The 18,511-nt window shown below is 38.6% G+C and overlaps 2 protein-coding genes across 4 annotated transcripts in view; one reads left to right on the top strand and one right to left on the bottom strand.

Annotated features, from left to right (window-relative positions):
• Positions 1 to 18,511, top strand: part of PSPC1 (paraspeckle component 1) — a 57,897-nt gene that overhangs the window by 17,330 nt on the left and 22,056 nt on the right. Inside the window, exons 7-8 of one of the 3 annotated variants that reach the window (XM_081002127.1) lie at positions 13,563 to 13,620; positions 16,901 to 17,079. The exons of the other annotated variants lie outside the window; for them this stretch is intronic. Of the exons in view, the coding sequence (XP_080858253.1) occupies positions 13,563 to 13,620; positions 16,901 to 17,079 (237 nt within the window). The remainder of the gene's footprint in view (positions 1 to 13,562; positions 13,621 to 16,900; positions 17,080 to 18,511) is intronic. 3 annotated transcript variants of the gene reach the window in all.
• The window catches only part of MPHOSPH8 (M-phase phosphoprotein 8), a gene marked incomplete at its 3' end in the record, with an annotated part of 56,045 nt that continues 43,638 nt past the window's right edge, over positions 6,105 to 18,511 (bottom strand). Inside the window, exon 15 of the mRNA XM_081001856.1 lies at positions 6,105 to 6,374. Within this exon, the coding sequence (XP_080857982.1) occupies positions 6,366 to 6,374 (9 nt within the window). The remainder of the gene's footprint in view (positions 6,375 to 18,511) is intronic.

The raw sequence follows: 18,511 nt of genomic DNA, 5'->3' as shown, positions 1-18,511 counted from the left end.
CAAAGTTCAACAACTCTGGCTTCCTGAAAAAAGCTCAACAACTTTGGTAGATCACGGTCAGTTTTTTTATAGTGGGAGTAGATCACAGTCTCTTGAAAGTTGGACATGCCTGCCGTATACCATGCCATCTTCAATAGTTTTTATATCAGAGTCTGCTCAGTTCTGACTTTATTTCTGTGATCCTAGCATCTGTATTGAGGATCCTCTAAAATTAGTATGTTTATCTGATTTTAATTTATGCTTTATACTGCAGCTAAGCACCAACAGTCGAGGCTTCCTGTCAAAGTACTCAAAATTAGACAGTTTTTAAAGTCTTTACTTGAATTGTGTGTCTACCACATGGTGGTGCTAATCATTCAGTTGGTTTAGCATTTATTTTGTTTACTGAAAATGCTTTCATTAAGGGTGACTGTTTAATATGTATTGGCAGTTTGTGAAGTAAGTGAAAGACAGTTATTAATATATGTATAATTTCAAATTGGAAATTCCTAATTAACTTAGTACGTATTAGTAGTGACGCAATGAATATATTACTCTTGAGTTTTTTCTTTTCCTGAAATGTCTTTAAAGGCTGCTGTTCTCAGTAATGTTTCCTTGTGATGCACAGGGTATATGGAATAATTTGCCCCCCTTTTCCAGCTACCATCATCTGCAACCCTTGTCAAAATAGAGCCCGAGTGGTGTAGTAGTTAAGAGCGGTAGTCTCGTAATCTGGGGAACTGGGTTCGTGTCTCCGCTCCTCCGCATGCAGCTGCTGGGTGACCTTGGGCTAGTCACACTTCTCTGAAGTCTCTCAGCCCCACTCACCTCACAGAGTGTTTGTTGTGGGGGAGGAAGGGAAAAGGAGATTGTTAGCCGCTTTGAGACTCCTTCGGGTAGTGATAAAGCGGGATATCAAATCCAAACTCCTCTTCTTCTTCTACTTCATAGCACTTTGCTTGTGACATGAAAATACAAGAGATTCTATCTTAAACTGTAAGGATTGTTTTATTGGAGTTCAGAGGGACAATGACAGTATAAGAAAAAGTTTTGTCAAGTAAATTTACAGACTACTGAGTTTCAGCAGAGAGTTTTCCAACAGATTAAATTAGTGTTTCTCAAACTTTGGGTCTCCAGCTGTTGTTGGACTACAGCTCCCATCATTCCTACCTAGCAGGAGCAGTGGTCAGGGATGATGGGTACTGCAGTCCAACAACTGTAGGAGACCCAAGTTTGAGAAACATTTGTTTAAATAATGCAAAAACCATACTTCTCCCATTCCCAGCTTGGGATGGTGAGTAGAAGGGAAGAGATGCATTGGCTTAACTGTTGGACATTCAGTGAAAGTTTGCCCCATCTGAATATCCTGCAGGACTATTGGCTGCTGGAAAGACAACTGCAGTCTAGCTCTTTATGGAGTCATGAATTCTTTTGTTCCAATAATATCACAGTTTCCTTATATTTAACCATGCCTACCTCAGAACCAAAAGTGGGCCATTTAATTTCTGTCTCCAGCACTCTGTCACTAAAAACACTTACAGTAAAGTGAATAGCTAACTCTCAGTACTAGAATGAGGGTTCATTCAGTTAAGCTGAATGTTGGGTGATACAAAAGGAAGTACTCCACACAGTGAGTGCATAGCTGAATATAGAATTTTCTACTGCAGGAAGTTGTGATGGTTTGGACAAGCTATAAAAGGGGATTAGACAAATCCATGTAGGATAAAGCTGTCGATGGCTATTAGCAATGATGGATATGTTGAAATATCTGAGGCACTAGTCCTCAGAATAACCATTTGCTGGGTATCACAAGTAGGTTGACCAATGTGAGAACAGAATGCTGGACTAGATGTGCCTTTGATTTGATCCAGCAGTTATGGTCTTACATTCTTAACTGAGCTTTTTTGCTTGGGCATCAAGAATCTGGAGGAAATGTGTTAAGAAGACATCTTAACACTTCTTAACTGTCTGGGGAGTGGGGAGAATACATAACAGGGGTGAAAATATATTTAACTGAGGGATGTACAGTGGGGATTAACACGATCCAAGTTAGTCAAAACGGGAAAAATTAGTATCTGTGGATCAATTTTCATTCTGGCTGATGGGTTCTATTGCTAGGTCTACGTCCAAAGTTCAGGATAGTCCTACTTCTGATAAATATATTTACTATTTTCCCCCACAACATTATCCCTCAGGATATATAGAAATAATGAAAGTAGGTGAGAAACAGGCTTGTGCCTTGGTGCCACAGGTTTATATAGAGCACCATGTTCTCATTGTTGAGAATACCAAGAGATTGACATTTCTGTGCTTGGGGTGAAGAAGGGACCCATCACCCTTTTTAATGTTTCCCAGGCCCTAGTGACTCTTCCCAAGTCTCATGCCATGCTTTGCCCGGGACAATATTTTGGTTACCTTAAATTCTAGTTTTTCAGCGAGGTTTTCTGCTCCTTTGCTCATTTTAAACACTTCTCCCCAATTCTCTGCTTTTTCTGCTGTGTTTCTCTTTCACGTGATCCTAATGGGAAAATCCAAATGTGTGGGGAAAAATAGAGAGAGAGAAGAGGATGAGAAGGCTTTACTTCCTCTCATTGGAGAAGAGGGAGCATGACCAAGTTGAGTCTGGGAATCCAGCTGTATTGTCTTCACCTCTTCATATACTTGCTAGCATTCATGCATGCTAGTTGTATTTAAGTGCAGTCTCCCACACTTCTTTCCTCTAAACCTCTTGCCTACTTAATATATTTTGTTTAAGAAGGCTTTTCCTGGGGTCTAACTCAGTCATTTAAGGAATGTCAATTGTAGAGCCCCAGAAATAGTTGTATTGTTTTTAGAAAGTGTAAATATGGTTTTATTGTTTTTTTTATTTTATAGCTCGTTGAAATGATTTCATTATTTTTAAAATTTGTATTTTGATGTCCTATTCCATTCTTCTACGCTGCTTAAATGGTGTTAATGCTGTGAGGTGGTCTATAAACGTGTTAAATAAACTCCACAGGTTTCTGTCTATATCTGTGCCATGGACAGAAACTGGGGAGGAGCCACCAGGGACTGAGATGCATACTGAAGCTAGTCAATTAACTGTTTGCCTGTCCCCTTGGTGGAGGAATGGGTTAACCCATTAGTTGATGGGTGCCTTGTTCACTCTAGGAGAGAAAGCATCTTCAAGGTAAGTAACCAGTGTATCATTTATGTGTAACCACTGCTCTGTTTCTGTTATTTTCTTGCTTCTTTGATCACAGTTTTGCATATTCAGTGGTACTGCGGTTTAAGAACAGTCCTGTTTAAGAGCGATTCGGTTTACGAACTCCGCAAAACCGGAAATAGTGTCCCGGTTTACGAACTTTACCTCTGTCTAAGAATGGAATCTGAACGGTGGAAGGGAACTGGTGGCGGTTGGTTTAAGAACACTTTTGGTTTAAGAACGGACTTCCAGAACGGATTAAGTTTGTAAACCAAGGTACCACTGTAGTAGATCTTTGCAGTGTGCTTGCTCACTATACAAATTGCTTTACTTACTATACAAAAGGACAAAAAGTTTATTCAGCAGTACTACTGATCCCTTCAGTTTTTTAATACGGTAATTTTTTGGTAATTGGATTTGCAGCTAAAATAACTTGTGAGATTTTCTGATTCCATCCAGGTTAGAGATACAAACGTTGACCCCCTTGAATGCTTATACTTTCTTTTCCATGGCATGTTGTTTGCAGTTTGGTTCTACAACATTTATTACAGAGATAAAGATAAGGCTTCTGTCATTCAATTTGATATGCTTCAAGATACAACTGATTGCATGATGTAAATCTTTAGCCACTTAAACTTGTGAAAAATGAACTGTGCTCTTCGTAGGTGACTGAAGATCACTTCATAGCTGATGAATTTCCTATATGCATATTACTTTTCATGCATGATGAATATATTTGGCTGTGGTACATGTGTGCTTAAGATTATACTTATTTGGTCTCCTGATTGTCTTCCATCCAGGCTATTGATCAGTTCCATGTCTGCTTATCTGACCATGCTGTGCCATCAAATGTTTCTATACCATTCATTGAGTTAGAATTTACAAACATTCTAAACAAAAGTGGCATCCATGTAGGAAATTAACATATATGAAGCATTTCTTTTTAGTTCTGTTGGCTTGAAGAATGGGGATCTGTTCAGTATCATGTTAAGGCACTGAAGTTTTATAAGGCTGAGCCACCACCCACCCTCCTATTTTACTTGTCAGTATTCTCAGCAGTTCACTGAATAGATCTAAGAAAATGTCTGATAATGGTTTAATTGCTTAAAATCTTAGTATTTCTCAATAAAAGGGCAATGGTGAATGCTGTTTTCCCGAAGATTTCCCTTTCATAGGTAAGCACTTTTTACAGTCAGGACTTCGTTAGTGAAATAAACGTTTTGGATATTAACTAGAAGTATGCCTGTATACTTAATGCATTTTTAAATAGAACAAATGTGTGCTATAATTTGCTAATATTCTCAGTTCCTAATAATCTTCAATTGCCAGCATTATAAAAAGTAATATGAAACTACATTACATGTCATCTATGCAGTAGGAATGTAATAAAATTATTGTCTATCATGAGTGGTTATGTGTACCCCTCATGCTTCATTCTACCTCTTTGTACTTATATGTACCTACCAAATGATCCAACCTCTTTTGTCAGTAGGCCTTGTAATGTTTTTTCTCCTGTTAGACATGGGTCATCCTTCTGCCTTGTATAAGGGTTTGGATAATTAAACTGACATTCACAGCAGTTGCACTGAATTTTCTACAGTTATGATTGGCCCTTGTCCCCCTCTGTTGTATTTGAAGTATTGATGATATCACTGCAGCTCATATATGTTTTTATGGTGACAGGCAGCTTGTTGTTCACGAAATCCATGCTGCGTCTGAGGTCAATTGGAATGTGCATATATTTAATTGTGATACACATAGTTTTTAATTATTATTTTAAAAATACATTTAAAATATTTTATGTACAGTAGTTATACTATGGTACAATCTGACATGGTCAACTTTAAATAAGAACCTGATTGTGCTGGAACTGTATAAAGACAATAATAGTTATTATTATTATCATTTTATTTATTTATTTATTTATTTATTTATTTATTTATTTATTTAATTAATATGCCACCCATTCTGCTGGGTTGCTGGTTTCCTAGATCCAACACCATCTAGGAAAGGATTGCTGTATGTATTGTGAATTAAGTCTAGAAAACAAAGTCTTGGCCATTGGGGACAGCCCCATGAAATTGTTTCAATTGTTTCAATGTATTTAGAGATATTCTTGATCTATTTATTTTTCGTTTCTCTAAGAGAATTAGCTGAATGAAGCAAATAGTATTTTTCTTGTGGGAATAAACTTCAGAAAAGGTGTTCCAGCTTCCTGCATAAGCTTGCTTGAAGAATGAGATGAAAAAATGCCTTAAAAATGGATGTGATAGTTTTACATTGGTTGGTGATTATTGTACCTAAGAATTAAATATACACAAACATGTCACACGATGTCAATTGAATTACTATGTCGAAAACCTTCATATATTTACCTGACAATAAGTCCAGTCTTGAGGGTTAATTCTTTTTTGCCAGTCTGTACTGTCAAATATATTTAAGAATAACATAGTATAGATTTAATACGTGATTTGCTGAGCTATGCAACCACACCTGGATGTATATTTGAGGGAATATTTTTATTTTAACGGAAACCTTAAAAATAGTTTTTAGAAGGAATACATTTCTTCCTGTCCATTAATGCTTAGCCGTTAGGCTCCATTAATTGAGAAAATAAATAATAACAAAAAACTTGTGAATCCAGTAAGACATTTAAATGAATACTTACGTTTGAAAAATAATAATACATATATACTGTATGTACGAGACGTGATTTATTATAGTCATTCTACAGAATGAACATTTGCTTGTGTATTATAGTGAGACACTTACTGAGATGCTGGTGCTGTTTTGCAGTTTTTAAAGATTGGATTTATGGTTGACGCAATGGAAGTTTCAACCTTAAATCTGGTTCCATATCCAGCTTGGTTCAATATTTTGATTTCAATGCTGCAGGTGCAGAAAATCTCCCTTCATAGAAATATTGTAGGAAAAGGCACAATGTGCTTCACAGCTTTATTGGATAGTTCCAGGTATTTAGAACAGAAGTCAAGACAGGTGCTTTTGAAGTCAGCCGGAAGAATCATGCTAGGAAAGTTCTGTTAAACTGTCTTGTTCTTTTGAAGTCAGATCGGAGAGTACAGCAATATCAACACTCACAAAGGGGTTTCTAATCTAGTTGTATCTTTTCTCGGGAATGGGATACTGTACTTGGAGGCTTTGCACGTGTTCATTTATGTCGATAACCGCATTTGTGATGCGATTAACAAATCTGAAAGACATAAAAATGATAGGGCTGATTGGCTCAATGAGACCACAGACTTAATTTTTTGGTCATAGCTTCTATTTTTATCCTTAACTTTGAACATATTTATGGCCTTTCCCTGAAGACTTGATTCTGTACACATAGCTGGAAATAGCAGCTAATATGCCAGTTTTGCTAACCAAGAAAAGTAACTCGAGTAATGTGGAAAATGAAATTTTGAAGCAGAAAAGTCTTCAATTTATCCTGCACTTTGAATAGGCAAGTGAGAGTAGTTGAATCATGATCACTGGTTGTCTCCTCAAATAGAGCTGCAAAAATTAAGGCGCAAGCCTTAATGAAATTAACAGTTTATATAGATTCATCTGAAATAGTCCTAAGCTCAATATGTATTTTTTTCTTTGCAAGTGATTCCCTGTTCTCCTTTGACTGACAGGTAACAGGGTAGGTTGATAACACTTGTCAATTATTTGGCCATTCGCTCCGCACTTTGCATTCTGAATGTGAGTTAAGTTCTAATGAGGGACAGGAAAAACAGGCTCCTGCATAGTGCAGAAAGTTTAAACATGCCTTCCTTGCACCGGCGGGTGGTAAAAGAAATCAAGCGCATGCATTGGTAACTTTCAGACTTGATTACTGCAGGGCTTGGTCCTGGTCCAGAAGCTCCATTCTTCACTAGCTAGACCACTGGTCCCCATTCTTTGCCAGTGATGCAGAGGACTCTTATCCCAACTAGAGGATGGCCAGTATTTATTTCTTTATTTAAATTGTATAGTGCCCTATACCCAAAGAACTGAGGGCAGTCCTTCCTTATGTTCAGGATTCTCCAGTAAATTGGCGTTCATTATTCATGGCTGGACTCGCCGATCAGAAGGTTGGTGATTCGAATCCCCGTGATGGGGTGAGCTCCCGGTGCTCGGTCCCTGCTCCTTCCAACCTAGCAGTTCGAAAGCACGTCAAAGTGCAAGTAGATAAATCGATAGCGCTCCGGCGGGAAGGTAAACGGCATTTCCGTGCGCTGCTCTGGTTTGCCAGAAGCGGCTTAGTCATGCTGGCCACATGACCCAGAAGCTGTACGCCGGCTCCCTCTGCCAATAAAGCGAGATGAGCGCCGCAACCCCAGAGTCAGTCACGACTGGACCTAATGGCCAGGGGTCCCTTTACCTTTATTCATGGCTGAGATAAGGACTTCTTTGATCCTGAAATGATTGCATTCAAAGGTGCATCAAAGGTCAGAATGCTTCAGCCAAAGCAGAAGCCAGAGGTTGCTTTGTGTGACACTGCAGTCTGGCCTCTGATACTTAGTGTGAAGTATATATCAGGATTCGTGCCCCAAAGGCATTGGGACATGCCTGGATGTTGAGTGAAGTGAAGTAGCAGAACTCTGGTGACTCGTGGGCTTTAAACAGACACAGAATGCAGCAAAATCATCAGTAGAAAGTTTACTAAGGCAAAATAGTTTTACATTTGGGTACCAGGTCCCTGGTACAGCAGTCTCAAGCTCAATTCAGAGCATAATCTAGTTACAGTATAAAAATTCCACACCAACGTAAAAACTATATACACAGAGAGAATAAATCAAAGCAAGTACATTAACAGGAAATAAAGAATGAGACTGAGTAGGAGAGTCCTCACCAGACAGCAATTATAGCTAGTCCAGGGGTTGTATGACCTTGGAGGAAACAGATAACACAGTATAAAAACAGCAGCTGCATTCCTGCTCCCTAGAGAACTTTTGAACGCTAGAATATATTAGACCACTTCTGTTAGCTTCTATAAGCTTCTCTTAGTTTCTGTACTTCATAAAAGTCATCATACCCTGACGGTATACCTTAAGAGCCAAACTGTTCTAGCCACAGCCCCTTCTAACCTTCAATATGAACAGCATTTGCTTTGGAATTCTCATTAGCAGGCCTGTGTTTTAAATATTTTCTCACATACTATGGAGTGTGTTAAATCCTCACCAATTCTACTCAGAAGTAATTCTGGTTGAATTCAGTGGTGCTTAAAGGTAAAGGTACCCCTGCCCGTACGGGCCAGTCTTGACCGACTCTAGGGTTGTGCGCTCATCTCACTCTAGAGACCGGGAGCCAGCACTGTCCGCAGACACTTCCGGGTCACGTGGCCAGCGTGACGAAGCTGCTCCGGTGAACCGGCACCAGAGCAGCACACGGAACGCCGTTTACCTTCCCGCTATAAAGTGGTACCTATTTATCTACTTGCACTTAAGGGTGCTTTTGAACTGCTAGGTGCGCAGGAGCTGGGACCGAACGACGGGAGCTCACCCCGCCGCGGGGATTCGAACCGCCGACCATGCGATCGGCAAGTCCTAGGCGCTGAGGTTTTACCCACAGCGCCACCCGTGTCCCCAGGTAAATGGTGCTTACTCCCAGGTAAATGGGATTGGGGTTGCAGCCTGAGTTAGAGCAGGAACTCAATCATATTGTTCCAGTACTTCTATCAGTTGCTCAGATTCCCATTCCAACTGTGGACCTAATTCAGATTTCTGGTCTTAGTCTCTTAAAGCTCTAAATGGTGTAGGACCAGGCTTCCTGAAATACTGCATTCTCCAAAATAAACCTACTCAAACCGTGAGATTCTCTTCAGAGGCCCTACCAAGCGATGTGAGGCTGGGCAATGCTACTTAATGGCCTTCTCAGTGGTGGTATTTCAGATTTAGAATGTCCTCTCCAGAGAGTCTGTGGTAATTCTGAGTGTGGTTTAACTTTTGAACTACAGTTTATAAGTTCTATATGTTTGGGTTGTCTAGTGTTCTTCTCCATGCTAGAAATTTTAATGCAGCCTTTTCTTTTTAATGACCCTGTTTTCATTTGTATTTTATATCACGTTGTGAGTTGCCTTGAGAATAGTGCTGTTGGATACTTTTCTACTACCTTTTGGTGTATTCCTGGGGTGAGGTGAACAATCTGGTGTCCAATTTCAACTATATTAAAATCTTGGATTTCTCCATTGATTAATTTGGGCGGCTCTCACTTTTAACTTTGGAAACATTTGTGCACGAGTGGTACCATTTTGGCTTAATAAGGACCACACTTGAAGAATGAATTTGCTACGATTATAGGATTAATGAGGATGATAGGACAAATGATGTGAACTTCCTTTTTTGCTTCTTTGATACAGAGGAAGACTCTGGCAGTATCCCAGCAATAATAGCTTGAGGCTGTATAGAGGGAATGGTAAAATGTGGCTCTGCACTTGCTCATGGAGAGATACAATGGAGAGCTTATTTGTGGTAGACATCACCCGTCACAACTTCAGAAGATGTGCAGTTTGCCAAGGAGCCTTCATTTGCTGTAAACTGTCAGTTTGATACTGAGTGAACGTTTCAAATTACTTTATTCTCATTTAGATGTTCTCCTTAAACTATACGAAACAGAAAAATACCAGTTTTAGAGTAATCCAGAGCTGCCCCTGTGCCTCAAAAATAAGAAATATTTATTTTTGTGTTTGCAAAAAAAAAAAAAAAAAATTATTCAAAATATTTCCCCATCTTGTGTTGGCAGATTATTTTTTTGGCCTTGAACCAATTGCTAGGTTTGTTCCTTCATTTCACTTCAGTAATCTGCCCTATATATTGAATTTTTTACTTTTTCTAACTAATACAGAATGCTATGTTTGCAGGTGTTTCCCAAAAGCGGCTTGCTATCTGAGGTGCAACTGCAGTGCTAGCTTCCTGGGTGGTCGGGTGCTGTTGTTTACTGAGAGGAGGAAGGGCAAGTTGTTGAGGAGGTCAGGAGATTAGCACAACAACGTTGGCTGCAGTGATGTGTTTGTGGTATGCCAACCCCTACCTTACTCTTAAGCACTAGCAGCCCAACTGCTAGGAAGCTAGTGTAATGGCTTCACTGAACCTGACAAACACTGCTGGTGTTTCCTCTGCAAAAGTTTAGCTTTCTGCAAAAATCATAGGTGGAATGTAAATCCTTTTGCTGACACAACTGACAGCTAATGCTTGTGTGACATGGCTCTCTCAGAAAAAGGTGCTGAAGCTGGGGAAAACAAAACAGATTTTGGGTGCTCTCCCACTGAAGATGTCCTTTACTGGGTGTAAATATTTTGTGGACTGACATCTAGGGGTGTTGAGAGTTACTTTCTCTAAGGAAAAGGTAAGATATTTGAGAGAGTAATTCTGGGGGTGTTGCCAGACATCACCCACCCACTTTTGCTTTTCAAAGGGTAACTCCTCCAGTTAAGTGTGAATCTGATGAAAATAAGTTTGATGTACATATACAGTGTGATGTAAAATACATGATGATCGTATCTAATGTGGAACGTAATATGAGCCATACATTTAGGAACGCTTGCATTTTCTTTTCTTTCACAATTTACCTGAACTGCCTAGTGAGCAAACTGGGCTTAGTCAACATCACTGCATAGAAGTATGAATGATTTCTTTTTGTAGATGCAATTTGCACTTTGATTAAAAGGTTAATAGTTGTAATGGCACAGAGGTTTCAGGATGAACTACAGAGACCCCATACCATTTCGGGAGCAGAGGCAATTACGGTCCAATGCAGCCATTGCTAATCTGGGGGGTGAGATTCTTCCTGCACTACTGGGACTCTCCTTGCCATTCAGATTTGAAATGGCGAATCACAGCCAAGCTGGTGGGCAGTACTTGGGTGGCAGACCTCTCTGGAGCCTATTTTTCTCTTGAACATTTAAACCGGCTGCACAGAGGTTTCAGAATGAAATACAGCTGAGCGGTTTTCACAGCGAGGTGCTGCCTAATTACTCCAACAAAGCTTCTCCCCCCCCCCCCCATTTTCTGTTGACAAAAGTTCAAAGTCCTTCCCACCTCTAAATCATACAACTTTCTGTCCATTGTTTTGCATGTGTTATTTGTCCAGGTTCAACCTACTTCTCTGCTATAATAGTACACACATTTAGCTGTATAAATTTTATATTTCAGCTGTATTAGCCTGGAGGTTATGTGGTATTCTATCCATTTTGTGTTGTTTATGTTGACATTACAAGTATTCATGTTCTGCTAAATTTTTATTAAAACTGTCTTGGAACATACTTACATACAAATATGGAATATTTGACTGCATGTCTAACTTTCATTTGTACTTCTGAATACTGGTTTTTAGTACTTCGTGCTAACAATACTACTGCTTTTCCTGAAAGAGCATACGACACGCTTGGTTCTGTGAGTCTATTAATGACTTAAGTAGAACTAAACACTTTATAATTCTGCATTTTCTTGAATTTTTTTTCTCCACATGAGAAAATGTATCATATTTGGGAAAGGGGTACCTTAAAAAAAATTCTGAAAATGGGTTTTCTCATTTAACCTATGATATTTGCACAGTTCCATTCTTGTGACTTCAGTGGAGTCTGCAGTCTGTGCTAAGTTGCAATCGATGTCAGGGGCGCATGGCTTCTCTCAGTATTCTAAACTGGCTTGTAAACATATTGTATTGAAGCTGTTTGAAATCTGATGCTTCAATATTTATAAATTTTATTAGGAAGTTTAGTACTGTTACTGACCACTTTTAGTCTTACAATAATTTTAATATTTTTGGTTTTAATCTTGTAATGGTTGGATATATTTATCAGAACAGCTTATTTTTGTAGATCTGCTTGACTTTTCATGGTTTTCTTGTGTGTATTGCCTTAGGTTGCCTCTGGTTGTAAGGTGGGAAAGTGGAAAACTGTGTGTCTTGACTTTATTATTCTGTGTTGCAGTTTTTAATAACTCCATTCTGAATTTCTTCAAGTTATCTATTAATGGAATTGTTTGAAAACCCACACAAACTTTTAATCTCCAATAATATCTGTGTTCTACTAGCCTTTTGACTTCACTAAAAAGTCAGCTTACTCCCCCTTCCCCACCCCATTTTATGAATGCTACCATTAAGTCCTAATTTTGCTTTTGATGAATATTGTTCCATCTCTTCTATAGACCTGGTTTTTATTAATGAATTCAACACCTGTGTTTTGCATGATTTGGATTGTAAGGGATAATATATTAATAGTTGTGTCTTTTCTTAATTGCACAATTCAGTGTACTTGCACATTAATGATCTCAAATGATAAGTAGTATGATTTTAAGCCCATATGGCAGTATTGTAAACAAGTCCAATAACACACAGAGACACTTAATCTTCCACCTACACATAGCTTTTAGTTATTTGAAGGCTTGAAAAAACCCCTTCATTTTCAATTTTCTGAGTTTGCTTGCCTGATTCTTACTGGCCGAGACCATTCTTAATTCAGTACAGGCTACTGGTGAATGAGTATTTGCTCACCTGCCTTAAGACAGTGACCTACTGCTGCTATGACTTTTTACTCCTAATTGTATTCTATATTGTGAGTTTTCTTAATTTATGGCCATTGCACATAACGCTTCCAGTCTGAAACATTTTAAAGACTTCAAGCAGTATCATTCCAAACTGCCCATTTTTTTGATAATATGTGCTGTTATTAAGGCTCAGAAGAAGAATAACTAAAAAACAACAATATAAGCAACACTACATACTTTCATGCTCTTAGGGTCAGTACATACTGTTTGTTCTGAATATCACAGGATTGTGAGAAGAATCATACAAACAAATTAAATCTCTATACACTAATCTAAATTGTTGCTGATTCTCGATCATGGTAGTTTTTTTATACTGTCTCGGAGTGCACTACGACCTGGTGCAGAAGTAATATTTCTCAAGCTATTATCTATTGTCTGTTTGGGGACCAGAACATTGCCCCTGTGGCACTGGATGCCTGTGCACCAAAGCTCAAGAATGTACAAGTTTGAGTTGAGAGTACGCAGTCCAGATGTGTAGTCAACCTCTAGGGGCTTGTTTGGTTGTTACCCACCTCTTTGATTCTGCCAGGTTTCTGATCAGAAGAGAGTCTCAACTTCATTTACTCCTCCTTGTTCCTTTGACCTTGAGCAAAAATAACATTTACACGAGATCCTCTAACTATAGATATGTCAGTTGGAAGAGTCTTGTGTATTTATACTTTCTCAGCAAGCCCCAGAATGTAGGACTTCAATAATTTACTAAGTTTTAAAACTTCTTTTTTGCAGGATTCCTCTGATTTTATGTAAATCAGAAAATTTGATTTATTTTGTAATAACTGTGACAAATTAAGTTTTGCTGTTGCTTGAAAAGATGAGAATGTTAAAGTAATAAGTGATAGGTTGATTGTGAAAATTATGTTTACTTTCAGAGAGAACAGGAAATGAGAATGGGTGATATGGGTCCTCGTGGAGCATTAAACATGGGAGGTAGGGATCTGAAGCAAAAGGCTCTTGTTATTTCAAAATTTATTTGAGACTGTACATGTTACTTATGAGTATTATACATTGAGAAGTATTCTTGAAATATTTATTTCTGTAGTGAATCTTGTTCTTCAGGTTTTTTTTTTGTTTCAAATGTGAGTTATCTTACAATTAGGAAAAAGCAAATGAACATACAAAATATGGGCTGGTGGGTTGTTACTTTTTTAATTTTAAGACAGGTTCTGAAGAAAAGCAAAATACGAATTGTATCTAATACAAGAAGAAAAGGTTGTGGGTTTTTAAAAATTACTTCTTGAGATTCACTTATTTAAGTTTTTGAATATGTTGCCATTTATGGAAGATGATTCTGGAAAATGATTGGAAACAAAGTACAATTAACATTTATCAAAGTCTCCTCATTGTAACTGGCATTAATGAAGCACCTTTGTGAAAATTTCATGCTCTATTAAGTTTAGCACTATGTATTCAGTATCACCACAGTGATTTATTATGGGGCAGCACCCAATTGTCTGCTATGGTTTATCAACTGAGAATGTGCTACACGCCTTCATGCTTGAATTCCCCACTCTTCTAACCATGGCTAAGATTTTGTGGCCATTACTGCTTTCTACTTATGTTTTCTGACCATTCCGAAGAAACCATATTTGGACCTAAAGTCATTATCTAATTTACCTTGTTGAGGCAAGATGCTCAAAAGGGTGGTAGCTGCACATGCTTCAGCTAGTCTTGGATGAAGCTGATTACCCAGATTCAATTCATTCTAGTTTCAGACCTAGGTTTGAAATTGAAACTGCTTCGGTTGTCTTCAGAGATGAAATGTGCTGAAGGAGGGTAGGAAGAGAGTGATGCTGCTGATTCTGTTGACTAAGAAAGCATTAAACAGTCCTGATTTATCTTACGGAATATTGCCTTCTGCATGAGCCTCCCTGGCCCTTTCGATCTGAGTGTGTGACCTTGCTTCTCCTTGCTTCAGATCCCACCTTGTGTGGAGACTGAGCTGGCCTACAGAAGAAGTGAGGCTTTTACCATTGCAGCCCTGAAGTTGCTGAATGTCCTTCCATAGGACCAACCAGAAAAGCATTAATTATATATAGCACTGGGCAAACTAAACAAACAATGGATAATAAAGAATAAATTTGGGTAGAAGGGGGGGGGGGAGTGCGTATTCTTGCTGCTTAAAATTAAACCATGGTTTAATTTGAGCCGGTTAGTATTGGGTTAGTATAAATTCTGAAAGCAAAAAGCTTCCTTTTGTGAATGGAAGCGCTAATTAAACAGCATGTGTTTTAAAATGGGCTGTCTGATTGAAAGAATTCTTTAAAAAATTATTTAAGGTTCTTAGTGCGCTTACAGTGAACAAAACTTCTATGAACACTGTCTTTAGAAATAGATCCAGGAATTTTACATGCAACCAGCACACCCAAATAGGGCTTGACTGCACATGTTTAAGAGTGTCCCCCACATTTAACCTGCTGGAAAGATGTGTAGTTTACTCAGTGAATTTGCTGTAATTTCCAGATTTGTGGACAGAGATGGTGGGCAAGATGTCTTGTTGCCCATAAGTATACAACTGAGGCACAGCATTTTGATGTGCACTTCTGGCAGGCAGACCTATATTGAACTTCAAGCACTTTAGTATTGGAGCATAGGTCTTTCCTCTCTCTATTACTAGGAAAGAAAGGGAGAGGCCTAGTTAAGTCGAATTGTCTACATAAACTACAGAAAGCTTGGTCAGCTTTGGCACCCAGATTAATTCATACATGTGCTCAAATATTAGGCTTATATGTAATAGAATGAAAGTTCATTTTACTTGTCAGTTTGTTTAAGTTCTTTGTTTACTTATGTTTAAGAAATATGCACTTGGTTTGAATATATAAGAATCCTACTACTTCATCATTGTTCTAACCAAGCTTAGCTTGAGTAATTTCCCCAACAAAACCGTGTGTGTGTGTGTGTGTGTGTGTGTGTGTGTAAAAAACACAGTTGTGGCTGAAGAGTTACAAAGTCTAGCTAAATAGACTTTATTGAAAATACTTTATTTGAAGCATTAAAATGACAGCTGAATATCATTTTATAGCTGTCCTTAACCAAATGCATAGAGCATACAATTCTTGTCACTCATCTCTTGTTTCCTGGCACTGGTAAAATTAGAATCCTAAATTCTATGTTTCAGAGCCAAAGTAGGTATCATGGTGGAAACAATATTCTGTTTCTTCATGTTTCTGCCCTCCTTTCATGTGAAGCTGGTGTGGTAGAGTAAAGCTGATTTTTCCACCCCAAAATCATGCATGTTAACCTCCCTGTGCTCTTATAATCCTAGGCATTTTTCTGCCAGTCCAGCTTTCTTCGTTTAACAGATAGGAAAGACGTACAGGAGTGATGGAGTGTGGCAAGATAGTTTGTGTGTGTATAAGGTTCAGGTCTCATTCATATGCCTCTTTTTCTATAACATATTGAACATAAACCCCTGCCTTAAATGTAATGGGACACTGACTTGAATATACAAACATGTCCCTAAAATCATGGATCTCACTCTTGCTATCTCTCTCTCCCTGTGTGTGCGCGAATATTTTTTAATACAGTATGATGATTCCTTCTGCATTTCTATAATGTACAGTTCACGTCTTAACGCATGGGTATTACTATTTTCCACTACAAGTCAATGTGCAGCTGTTTTTATAAATGAAGAGGTTAACTACTTGAGTATAAATAAGTACAATACGTTCACAAAGTTAAGTGGATTCATACTCTGATTAGTAAAGCTGAATAAGTTGCCTACTTGAACAGAAATATCTCTGGGTGACTGCTTTCAGTTTCATTCATTCTTATTTGCGCACATGTGATAGTATCTTCTACCGTAAACCTCTTAAGTTAATTTTATTTGTCTTGTGATTCAAATTTATTTGCTAAAAACCATGGCGAGGGGGGGGAGGGAGAAGCTATGAAAAAGCTGCGTTACACACAAATGCTGGCACCAGGCCTCTTTGGATTGGGCCCAACTTGAAAGTTACTGCAGTTACCTGTCTGAATTGGTAACTTTATGGAAAATAAGTAGAGCTGAAACCTATAAACCGTTTAAGCACTTAATTTCAGCAGTAACTTTCAGTAACTTAACTTTTTCTTAAAACTTTATGGTGGAAGTAAATGTACAGTCTCAAAGGATAAAAGCAATTTGTTCATTTAATTGATGTTTTGTATAGTTTGTTGTTATTGTAAATTTTAAAATTCAGTTAGGACAGCTCTAAGTGTAGACTGTTTTGCATAGATGCCTTTAGCCCAGCACCTGCTGGAAACCAAGGTCCTCCTCCTCCACCTCCAATGATGGGTATGAATATGAACAACAGAGGAACAATGTCTGGCCCTGCAATGGGTCCTGGTCCTACCTTGGGACCAGAAGGAGCTGCAAACATTGGAGCCCCAATGATGCCAGATAATGGAACTGTGGTAATGTATCACAAAATTTTAATTTTGTCTCTACATTGTGGCACATCTCTTTGCTGCAAAGATAACTTCACGCTAAAACTCGTTTAGAATAGACCTTTGAGTTAATAAATACCCTTTGAGATTGAAAAATAATTGAAAAACAAACTTAACTGCAGTCTTGTTGATATTGTTATTGACACTGTATTAAAAGTGATTATACCCAAGAATTATGTACACAGAATTAATTGCCAAAATTGTTTTACAGCCAGAAGGCTGTTTTTCACACTTTTGCAATGATCAAAGTAGAAGAATGCAAAAACAAAACAATATATTATTTTATAAACAAATATAATTGGTGGTTATTATTTTGCTGTATTGGGGCAGGTAAACCTATAATATGATTGCTGTTGAAATGACACATAGTGTGAAGATATCTTTGATTAAGTGAATCTTAAGTACAAATTTAATTTGTTAACATGCTAGTGTTATACAAGTGAGGCTACAATTATAGAACCATCTGTGTGACTCAACACGCGGAATAGCTTCTTCAGATGGTTGGGTATAATTCACAGGTGGGCAGGCTGTGTTGGCAGACTGCATCTGGTTCTTGGCTTAATTTTAAAAACCATCTGCAGTGTGATCAGACCAGACCTCTGGCAAGAACATCATTCTTGCAGGTCTAGAATGAAAAGAGGTGCCCCATTCAGTCAGCATGTGCTCCCTGACAGTTTATCCCTAAATGAATGTTGCCCTTGGCGAGAAAATGGTTTCCTACTCCTGGTTTAAGTTAACAGATAGAATTTTGTTTGTTGTGTTTTCCTGTATCAGTTTATTTTTGCTGAAAAGTCAAGGTGATTTTTAAACTTTTAAACAGTAAAAATGATTGCAGTGGAAACAACAGATGAAGCTCTTGCTGTCTCTGATACTCTCCAATATCTTGAAAGCTGGGCTATTTCTGCTCATACTGATTTTGAAGAGAAGTATATCAGCACCAGTTTTTTCTATGTATTTTACTCAGAATACTGTTTTCATGAGGGACGTGGGTGGCGCAGTGGGTTAAACCACAGAGCCTAGGGCTTGCCGATCAGAAGGTCGGCGGTTCGAATCCCCGCGACAGGGTGAGAGCTCCCGTTGCTCGGTCCCTCCTCCTGCCAATCTAGCAGTTTGAAAGCACATCAAAGTGCAAGGAGATAAATAGGTCTCCTATTTCCGGTGGAAAGGTAAACAGCGTCTCCGTGCACTGCTCTGGTTTGCCAGAAGCGGCTTAGTCATGCTGGCCACATGACCTGGAAGCTGTACACTGGCTCCCTCAGCCAGTAATGTGAGATGAGTGCCACAACCCCAGAGTCGTCTGCGACTGGACCTAACGGTCAGGGGTCCCTTTACCTTTACTGTTTTCATGACATATAGACTAGTCGGTTTAATAGGTCCCATGTAGCATGCAGAATACTGA

The sequence above is a fragment of the Podarcis pityusensis genome (genome assembly GCF_964106645.2).
Source record: "Podarcis pityusensis genome assembly, chromosome: 4".
Classification (NCBI taxonomy): Eukaryota; Metazoa; Chordata; class Lepidosauria; order Squamata; family Lacertidae; genus Podarcis; species Podarcis pityusensis.
This window is presented reverse-complemented; position numbering and strand designations above follow the sequence as displayed.